The sequence below is a fragment of the Protomyctophum parallelum genome, assembly GCF_964188405.1.
Source record: "Protomyctophum parallelum genome assembly, chromosome: 19".
NCBI lineage: Eukaryota > Metazoa > Chordata > Actinopteri > Myctophiformes > Myctophidae > Protomyctophum > Protomyctophum parallelum.
In genome coordinates this window covers 33,722,598-33,734,096 of record NC_139717.1, presented here as the reverse complement: position 1 = coordinate 33,734,096, position 11,499 = coordinate 33,722,598, and the positions used below count along the sequence as shown (strand labels likewise).

At 42.3% G+C, this 11,499-nt stretch overlaps 1 protein-coding gene across 5 annotated transcripts in view; it reads left to right on the top strand.

Moving 5' to 3' along the window:
- Positions 1 to 18: 18 nt before the first annotated feature.
- The window catches only part of cdk19 (cyclin dependent kinase 19), a gene marked incomplete at its 5' end in the record, with an annotated part of 59,870 nt that continues 48,389 nt past the window's right edge, over positions 19 to 11,499 (top strand). For 4 of the 5 annotated variants that reach the window (XM_083789764.1, XM_083789763.1, XM_083789762.1 and 1 more), the window contains 2 exons: positions 34 to 161; positions 6,438 to 6,513. In XM_083789764.1, coding sequence (XP_083645890.1) covers positions 34 to 161; positions 6,438 to 6,513 — 204 coding nt within the window. Of the gene's footprint in view, positions 162 to 6,437; positions 6,514 to 11,499 lie in introns of all 5 variants that reach the window. The other variant, XM_083789765.1, reaches the window with a different exon arrangement.

The window sequence follows — 11,499 nt, the reverse complement described above, 5'->3', positions numbered from 1 at the left end:
TTATTGTAAATTAAGACGTATTTATGGCTTAGAATGGATTACGACTTCAAAACAAAGCTCGCGGCCGAACGAGAGAGAGTAGAAGATCTTTTCGAATATGAAGGTTGCAAAGTGGGTCGAGGGACCTACGGGCACGTTTATAAAGCTAAACGCAAAGACGGGTAAGATTCTGAGATCGTTATTGTTTACTGGGGGAAGAGGGGGGGGGGGGTACTGATTGTAGAATGCATTTTCAAAATACAGTCCCATTGTGTATTGCACGGGCGTGTAAAGGAATAGATTTGAGTGTCCCCCGAGCGCTATACCCGTCTCTGTGTTTTTGTTTTCATGTACACACACACACACACACGTACACACACACACACACGCCACACAAACACGCGCACGCACGCACTCACTCGCGCGCTCAAACACTCACTCACTCACTCGCTCACAAAACGGTCCTCCCTCCAAAACAACACTGGTGATGTTTGTTTATTTTATTTGACAGTCTCTTCATGGGAATCAAGGCAGCTTGCATTCAGTATGGCAATTCTAATATTGGCGAGAGGTCATGCATCACATCGATCAGCATCGCTACTTTTAAACCGGCTACACTTTATTATGCCAAACTTTTTATGCACTGTCTGAGTTGCATTTTGATCTTTAACAGTAATTATTTGACGAGGGCGTTATGTCACGTGCAGTGCAGTGCATTTAACAGTACAACGTTAATAGCCTACAGCCCTATACAGTATACACAGTAATAATGGGTGGGCAAAATACATTTTAGTGCATGCTTGTGACACTATAGTTTTAATGAGTATACGATTTCATGGAAAACATCTGTTTTTTTTTATCTTCATGTAATTTAAAATACTACATAGTAGCCTATATTATATTTCTAAACTCAGGAAAGACTAGCCCACCCACCCAATATGATATCCTTTGACTTAACCACAAAACTAATGCTTAGTTGACAGGTGTTCCCCAGAGGTCTAAACTAGGCCTTCTCCATTTTCCCTCTACACCAAATATCTTTGCAGAAAATACATGATCAAGCCCATCGCGTGGTGCATTGTGACAAGTTGTGTGCTATCTGCTATATTTTCAGTGAACGTTCACCCCAAGAATGCAGGGAGTGGGACGCTATAGGTTTGGTTTCATGTGTTATGTTCAATAGCCTATAATATTAATAATAATTTGAATACAATCCAGTGGTTCTTGAAGACCAGTGCCCATCAGGTGATGCATGAGTTGAATTTGAACAACATTCCAATTAATCAGCCTGGCTGCTATCAAATCGGCCACCTCTCACATCAGAACTAAACTACTTTTGTCTGTAGTAAATTGGTGGCATTGCTATACCACTTGACATTGCTACCACTTGACTTTTCTTTCATTATTTTCATTATTATTATTATTAGCCTTTTATTATATAACTATTAGCCTACTATAAATTCATGTTTTGGTCATACCATTGGCCAATTCTGTTTGTTCATTTATTATTCCCTGAACTATACGCACTGGCTGAATATCTTTTCCTCTCTTGTGCAGTATAGTGGCAAAGTAAGAAAAATGCTCCACAACTTTAGGCTAGATCTGCATAATCTCACCATATTTCTGTTTTTAAAATGTTTTGTATGAATGTTTGAATGCTTCGATTTCATATAAAATTCCTACTGGCAGTCTGGCACGAATTCAAAAACGTGATGGCAGCACTTCCATCATTAAAACATGTTAGTCTGGAGCCCTGCCTGCCTGACTGGGTCATCCCCAAGGAACCTTTATCTAGTTCACCTTTATCTCCAGTGATGATGGGATTTCATGTGATTCATTTAGTGCTCTTGTGGTTTTATATCATAGTCCATATTGCAATACTCTTTGTTAAGTCATCTTTGTGTTTGTGTTGTGGAATAATTAGGCTGAATAATACTTATTGAGTTTTCATATAATATAATAATGGAAGGAGGTAGGGCCCGCACACAATTATTTTGGTAAATAATTACTTTATTGAATTAAACGACAATGTTTCGATCTTGATAGATCTTTGTCAGGTCAGTACCATACTGACCTGACAAAGATCTATCAAGATTGAGGGATGCAGGGACAAAGTTTACCCATGGCCTAGGGAGTGCATACAAAGTTGTACACAGATCGATGCAGTTGTTGGTAAAATCAGGAATTGTCCGGTTGTAGTGCCACTATGAGGCTGTTTTGGAAAAAAGTAAGTGGCATGGCATCCTCGGCCTAGTGGAAATGTGTATGTATAATGTCATGGAAATTGCACACTGTGGGCTATATCTTGCACCACCCATCACAATGTCTCGATGTAGATCGGCTAGTTGAACTATTTTAAAATGTTTTTCAAAATAGTAAAAAATGGCAAATACGTTTAGGGATAAGGGTGGTGCAAGATGGAGCCCAGAGTGTGTATCTTAGCCAATCAGGATGGAATATAGGAAATGGTGCAGATCCGTGTTGATCACATGACTATGGAGATAGTGTATACCGAATTGCGTGATGTATGGATGAAATGTGTAGAGTAATCAACAGAAATGTGTTTTGCCCAAATCGGCCTCATGGTGCAGGCCGTTGTGGAATATTTGGGACAGAGGTTCGTCGTTGGCATCCAGGGGAGTGTGAGTGCACATGCAGTGTGGCATGGATGGGGCCAACGGTGCCGGAGATGAGCTGGTAACGGACGGACGGACGAACACACGGACGGAGTGCAAAACATACTCTCTCCCCATGCCTTCGGCCTGGTGGAGACAATAATACGAGATCAGATAGAAATAAAGCACAGGTAGAATGGCAGTATTATAAACCTCTTAACACGGGTACAATATCCTAATTCCTTTATCAGCAGTGCAGAAAATGTGGAAGGGCAGAAGGCATTGGTAGCACAAGAAAAAGAAAACGCACAAGGCATTGAATGATAAGAATACACAGGTTTGTTATACAGGTTTCATGTAAGCCAAAGGATTGCATGAAAGGTTTTATTGATAATTCTGATAGTGCTCGGGGCAGCCAGGGCATTACCAAATACCCACCAATTGTATGTTAAACCTGTACCATGCAGTATAACATTTAAATGTAACTTACATAGTAACTTACATTCCTAGTAGGAAAGTCAGTGAAAGATTTCACGTAAATTGCACGCTGCATGATTTGCGGATTTTGTTCCAAACGGGCCAATCCTGCAAACTTTGAAAGCCAATGTTAACCAATTAGGATGGAATATGAAATATCGGACAGATCCAGCTTGAACACATGACTATAGAGATAGTGTGTAACGATTTGCGGGATTTTTGGACAGAATCTGGAGGAGTAATATCTTAAAATGTGTTTTTCAAAAGTCGGCCTCCTGGTGGCGCTATAACAGGCCACTCTGGAAAATGTGGGGCAGAGGTTCATTGTTGGCATCCAGGGAGTGTGTGTGCAAAATGTGGCATCGACCGGGTTAACGGTGCCGGAGATTAGTAACAGACGGATGGACAAACGGGCGGACACACGCACACACACACACGGACGGACTCACACACACACACACACACACACACACACACACACACACACACACGGACGGACAGAGTGCAAAACATACTCTCTCCCCATGCCTTCGGCCTGGTGGAGACAAATATTGTATTAGCCCATTAGCACAATAATAATACAACCAATCTGCAATTACTAGGAATCTGCAAAACTCCATTCTAGATAAACGTTTCGTCTGCTAGCATTACATAATATCACACACTTTAGGCCCGATTAGGTTGGGAATATGAGAGGCCCACGGGAGGATGAAAATGAGAAATTACATTGACCTTGGCTTATATTTTAAAGAAGTAATAATGTGCTGAGAGGCGTTTTACCTCCCACTAATTATGTTGTATTTATACAAATAACAGATTTGTCAAATGTCTCTGCAGAACACATCGGCCGATACAAGATTAATCCAATCTGACCTACTTAAAAACTACTGTTTACTTCAAGTAAACCAGCTATGATCAATTGCAGACCAAGAGCTCCAATGTTAAGATGCTAATTAATGCATGGAGTGGCTTTGTAGCTCAGTCAGGATTACAGATGTGCCACTTCAGTGGCGATCCCTCATGTAAATCAGGTTGTCTAAACTAAAGACCATGAGGACCTGTTTGAGGACTGCACACATAATGAACCTGTTGTTAGATGCTGTTTGTTTTAAAATAATAATGCCCCTTTTCACTGATTTGTATAGAATATAGTCTCTTTGATTTACCCTTTATATTGTGTCTTTATTAATATTTTCACTAGAACATTGCTTATTTGCTCAAAGTATTTCATATTTGTCTGCAGGCAGCACAGTGTGCAGAACATATTCAGTGCTACAGTAAGTCTCACATTTCACTCTTTTTCTTTGCAAGGGCACAAGGCAATCCTATCCCCTATTTTTACCAGCTGCTGTGTAAGCACAGCTGGTCAATGTTTTCTCTGCTGTGCTTTCACGCCCACTTACTGTATTTGAGACCCATGTTTCTCATTGCTGTACTGACAACCTATCGTCCTGATTGCTGCCTCGTCTCTAGGCAACCACACACCTTTTGCCTCTAGCCGACCTCTCAACCATGGGATATAAGGCAGCAGCTGGTAATTAATTGCTGTAATCAATTCTTGTTTTTATTTTATTTAACCAGTAAAAACCACATTGTCTCTTTTACAAGTGTGAACTGGCCAAGAGAAGAGGAAAAATAAGTAACACGGCTCTGCCAGTAACAATGAATACAAGACAATAACAGGACAAACATGCAACGCTCATAAATGCAGTACCCTACCCACTACCAAAGAAGCTCAGAGGGAGAACAGGAACATCTAATAACGCAACCAATAAAGGCTAATATGTCAAAACTAAGCAACGAAATTTGCTACTAAACTAAAAAGCAAGAGAACCAAACATTTCCTATACGTCAAAGCAGGAGCAATGTGTGCCCATGGCAATCGCTCTCAATAAGGGAATCACAGAAGGCTGCAATTTGAGTCTGGTTTGTAGGTCAAGACCAGGGTCCAAAAAAGCAAGGCTTTTCCCCCCAGCCTCAGATTTTATTGGGGGCACGACATAGCACAGCCAAGCATTTGATCTGAGGTTGAGAGAGTTTTGGACAAGTTCAAATTTAGAACAAATGTAAAGTTGGAGACTACCAAGAATGGCTTTATAAGTGAGAATATACCAATGTGGCAATGTAGCAACCTACGAGACGTTAAAGAGTGCAACCCACTAGGGCGTATAGAGTAGTGCTGAGTCCTATAGGGGGAGTTGGTTATGAACCTCAATGCAGCATGAAACAAGGGGTCAAGTTTCCTCAGCGTTGAGGAACTAGCACGGTAGACAGTATCGCCATAATCGAGCTGCGACGGAAAGAGGCCTGTGACCAGCTTTTTGCGAGAAGCATTAGAAAAGCAGGACTTCATTCTGTAGAAGAAACTCAGCGTGAACTCTTGTTTTTTTGCCAAAGCATCGACTACCCAATATTCCGACCATAGGCCCATACTAACCCTAACCGCATGCGGAGGCCACGAGTGACTCTTAACCGGCCACATTGTCGGACTAACGGGATGTCAGACTAACGCATTGGGGAACAACGACTAGTGTTTCTGCTCTGTGCATAATTTGTGTTGGTTTATAAGAAAGCTCTGTGTCCGGAGTCAGAGTGAGACTACTGTGTGCTTTGAATCCTGGGCCTGTGTTTGTGTCAGTGGTGAGAATCATGCAAAGATAATGATGCATTGCAGGCTCAGGGGAGAGGTGCCACTCGGCAACATAATTAAGCCTCCTCCAGAGAGTAAAGGGCTTCCTTCAGCCAGAGGGTATTGCTAGTGGCAGGGATTCCACTGTTCCATAAATATTATATATAATATATATTAATATATAATATTGCATAAAACTGACATTCAAACCCAAACAAAATAATATCTGGGCACTTCAGGAGAGACTACCCAAATAAAATATATACTCTAACATTTCAACTTTGTCTATGTGTGTGCATTGTTGTTTTTTATTATAGCCCACCATATAGTCGGTCCCCCACACAGTAAACTCATCATGTTTACACTCAGTTCAGTTAATAACCACATGAACCTTAGGCTTCCTATTCTGGTCATAATAGGCAATCATTTAGCAAAAGATTTACAATGTTGTGAGCATGAAGCAAAAATATTTTGTTTACTAAAAAACAAGTTATCATGTCCCCTGGGGAACCCCGATCAACTAAGTATATAGGGTGTTATATGATTTTACTGTGCACAATTACCACCACACACCACTCAGGTTATCCAAACCTGACAGGCTACAGCACAAGGCTGTGTTGTGTTCTGGAACAAGATGCTGAAACGACTGCATTATTACATTGTTACATAGACAATGAAAGAAATGGAGCTGTTTTATAACGTCGTTCCTGTGTTTCTTTTCTTTTGTATTTCTGCAGGAAAGACGAGAAGGAATATGCACTGAAACAAATAGAAGGCACTGGAATATCAATGTCTGCCTGTAGGGAAATCGCTGTGAGTCAAGAGTTTTTCTTTTTTTCTTATCAAAGGGCTATGGATGATGTTGATTGTTTGATGAATTACTTTGGTTTGTGGTCTTAGATTCATCACACTATATATCCAGATTGCTAGCAGTTCAATACTAAGCAGAGAAAACAGCACAGCTTGCCCTATTAGCAATAGCTATATGCCGGTAACCAGTGCTATATGCCGCTAACCAGTGTAATAAAAAGTGTATATCAGAATAATTGTAACTGTATGAAAAGGTGTCATATAATCCCATGAGGGATGGGCCACGAGGTGGCATGACACATACCTGTACATAAAATAATTCATTCATTCATTCATTGACATTTAGTGTCTAATCTATATATCTAAGATAAATGCATTCACTAAATGAGAACAGTAGCAAGCAGGTAATTAAACATAATCAGCATCTCTTCTTTGGCCCTGGCCTGAACATATGAGATTCTCTTAATGTGTGTCACTTATAATTTATGCCTCAAGCCATGCATTGTCTGTTTTCATTTTTTTCGTATTCTTTTGACTGGCATTGCAGATTGCACACACACACATGCACGTGCACACACACACACACACACACACACACACACACACACACACACACACACACACACACACACACACACACACACACACACACACACACACACACACACAAGGCAACTCCATTGTCACATCACAAAAAGTGGGTGAAATACTTTGGCCTATAAGCTCCAAAATTGCATTTAAAAGAAAGGTGGAAAGAGATCAAGAAAGAAACAAAAAAACAGCTCCGATATCAGTATGGGCTGTGAGAAATATATGCACAATGGTGCATGCTAGGTGCGTGGTTAAAGAAGCAGTCGGGTGAGGCAGTTAAATAGCAGTAATAACACAGATGATAAGGTGCATGATTTAAGGAAAATATCAATGCAATTAGGCAGTTACAAAGCAACAGATATAACATGCACGCACACGCACACACGCACACACACACACACACACACACACACACACACACACACACACACACACACACACACACACACACACACACACACACACACACACACACACACAAAAAATACTCTCTCCCCAAGCCTTCGGCCTGGTGGAGACAGTGGCAAACATTTGTCTCTGAGTACACCTTCAGAGTTAAATGAACTTACTGTGTAGTGAGTGTACATGTTGTACACAGCTGTTGCTTAAAACTGATTTGGCTAATCCAGGCAGACAGACAGACAAACAGGTCCTAGGTCGAACCCAGGGCCCTCGGCGCTGAGTCTTCATCAGACAAACATTTGTGTTTTGTTTTGTATCTTTTGCACCTTGGTATCATGTGACGATTGTATAGGAAGATGAGGCCTGCATAGTGCACACCGTCATGTATAGTCACCTATAGAAGATGAGGCCTGCACAGTGCACACCGTCACCTATAGATAGATGAGGCCTGCACAGTGCACACCGTCACCTATAGATAGATGAGACCTGCACAGTGCACACCGTCACCTATAGATAGATGAGGCCTGCACAGTGCACACCGTCACCTATAGATAGATGAGGCCTGCACAGTGCACACCGTCACCTATAGATAGATGAGGCCTGCACAGTGCACACCGTCACCTATAGATAGAAGATGAGGCCTGCACAGTGCACACCGTCACCTATAGATAGATGAGACCTGCACAGTGCACACCGTCACCTATAGATAGATGAGGCCTGCACAGTGCACACCGTCACCTATAGATAGATGAGGCCTGCACAGTGCACACCGTCACCTATAGATAGATGAGGCCTGCACAGTGCACACTGTCACCTATAGATAGATGAGGCCTGCACAGTGCACACCGTCACCTATAGATAGATGGGGCCTGCACAGTGCACACCGTCACCTATAGTCACCGTTCTGTGCATCAGAGTTAAGCATGTTCCCATACTATCATGTGATTGTTTGTCAGCAAGGACATAGCTGCCCTCCATTCCTGTGTGCTGCTGAACAGATACAATTCCCTGTTGTTGCTCTCAAGGGTAAAATTGTCTAGTTGTGATCCATGCATGTCCGTGTGTGTGTCCGTGTGTGTGTGTGTGTGTGTGTGTGGGGGGATGGAGCTCGTACATTTTTATTGATAACGATCACCTTATCGATCAGGCTTATCGAGCCGGGTTCTTATCGAGCCCACTATCGAGCATTTTCTATTATTTGGACAGCACTGGTTTGCATTTATTTCTTGATCGCCTCTTGTCTTGATTGTTTAAACATGTCCGGGCCACTATCCCGCTATGCTCAATAACAAGCTTGATAAGCCCAAAGCTTATTGATAACGGGTACTCAATAAGCTTCTTATCGGATTTCTTCGGGTATCTGTTATCGAGCTCCATCCCTATGTATGTATGTGTGTGTGTGTGTGTGTGTGTGTGTGTGTGTGTGTGTGTGTGTGTGTGTGTGTGTGTGTGTGTGTGTGTGTGTGTGTGTCTGTGTCTGTGTGTGAGGGTGGGTGTCTGACTGTCTGTCCTCCTAAAGAACTTGTAGATAAAGAAAGAATGTGGTCCTGGTGACACATAGCTATAGCCTAGTAGCTGTGATGTAATAGAGGGTCTGGTTTCACTAGGTGGAAGGTATGTGTGCCATATTTGCCATATAGCCTACGCAATATCAGCAATTCTGTACACTCACCACACTTAGTTTGTTCTTTTCTTTGGTCAGATTGTTTTATTTTTTATCCATAATAATACTTCTAACTAGACACATGCACAGAAAAACATGTGTATGTCATAATGCCATACACACACATGCACGCTATAGGGCTGCGATTATTTCTAACCTTTTTGATTAATCATGTAATTGAGAAGTGTTGCTTGGGACCAAAGAGCTGGACCAATGGACCGACAACAGTATAGCAATCAAATCAGTTCTACTAGTGCCACCAAAACTATGCAAACTCAGTCAAAGTTACAGTGCTGTGACAAAGGAAGTCTTTGTTGTTCAAATTCAAGGTCAGCAATTGGATGAATGGATGATTTTCTTATGAGAGAAAGAGAGAAAGAACTTATTCAAACATACTAACACTCCCATATCCCATGTGTGCAAAGTGCAAACCCGATCAACTCTACCAAGTGGCCTCAGCTCAACCCCGTTCTTGCTCAGTGTGTGTACACATCCTATACAGTACAGTACTGTATGTCTAGGGATGGAGCTCGATAACAGATACCCGAAAGAATCCGATAAGAAGCTCATTGAGTACCCGTTATCAATAAGCTTTGGGCTTATCAAGCTTGTTATTGAGCATAGCGGCATAGTGGCCCGGTCATGTTTAAACAATAAGACAAGACAAGACAAGACAAGAGGCGATCAAGAAATAAATGAAAACCAGTGCTGTCCAGTGCTGTCCGCTCCACAATTACGCTTGGCGGTAGTTGCAGTACATATATTACAGTTTCTTTAATGTTATTGGTTAAAAGGTCAATTGCCTTCTGTCTGTTAAGAAAAGTACTGTATTTGAAGGCCCTAGTAAAAGATACTGGTTCTGTTCAGAATTGATTGTCTCCCGTCTTTCCACAAAATAATAGAAAATGCTCGATAGTGGGCTCCACCAGAACGCCAGGTGTTTCTAGGGCGACCTCTTTTCCGCTTGCCCTGTGGGTTCCATGTTAGGGCTTGTCTTATGATGGTACTCGCAGGCTTTCGTAGGGTGTGGCCTATCCATCGCCTTCTGCGTTTCCTCATTTCTTCTTCCGCCGGAAGCTGGTTTGTTCTCTGCCAGAGTTCGTTGTTACTGATGGTGTCTGGCCATCGGATGTGGAGGATCCTCCGCAGGCAGCTGTTAATGAAGACCTGCACCTTCTTGATGGTGGCAGCTGTAGTTCTCCATGTTTCTGCTCCGTATAGGAGGACCGCTTTGATGTTGGAGTTGAAGAACCTAACTTTGGTGTTGGGAGTCAGTTCTTTGGAACTCCAGATGTTCCGTAATAGGATGAATGATGCACGGGCTTTACCAATTCTGGCTCTAACGTCAGCATCTGTGCCCCCCTGCGTGTCGATCACACTGCCTAGGTAAGTGAAGGCTTCAACTTCATCCAATGCCTCGCCGTCCAGTTTTATTGTGTTGGTGTTAGCTGTGTTGATTTTGAGGACCTTGGTCTTGCCTTTGTGGATGTTGAGTCCGAGTTGTGCCGAAACGGCTGCCACGTTGTTGGTCTTCTCCTGCATCTGTTGACAGAAACATAGCTTTTTCTGAAAACTGTCAGGATGTAGAAGACATTTTTAGAATCTGATCTCAGGTCAAAATATAACTTAACTTATATATTTGTTGCTGTGATGCTGTGTGACAACGGCATGTTGTATTTATAATTTGGCACAAATACAATAAGAGAGATGATAATAAAGAGAGCCATAAACCGTGTCAGAAAGTGGACCAGGGCCATGAGGCTTCTTCCTGACACTCTGTGATCATCATATCACCCAAACACCTGTGGAGTAACCCCAGCTCCTGCAGCTGCCAACTGGTATATACCAAATATTTTGGGATCCAAAAAGCTTCTGCACATTTTAAACACCTAAAAGTGCTATGAGGGATATGTGCACTGTGCACGACAGCTGCATGCTACTGTATGCCTTTCACCACAGTGTTCAAGTTTGTAAATGAGAATGACATTTTATCTCTTCTTCTGTGCCTCAATGGTACATATACGGATGTCAGTGTTATTCCTTTGTCCTTGATCACTGACCTCAACCACAGAGAATTTGTGGGGTCTTTTTTTCTGTGTCTATACAGTATTACGCTCTCTCTGACAGAATGTCAATAGGTGTCATATTACAGGCCCGCTCACCAACCCACCCCCACCCACACCCTTGCCTGGCAGAACCCAGGCTGACAGTGACTCACAGAAGAGACTGAAAGCTGTTGTTGTTGATGGCTATAGTATCTGATGGATGACGAGTGAGTTCCGTACCCGGATGTGCTGCCATGTGAAATAGTATTTTTGTGAACCCTCCTCAGT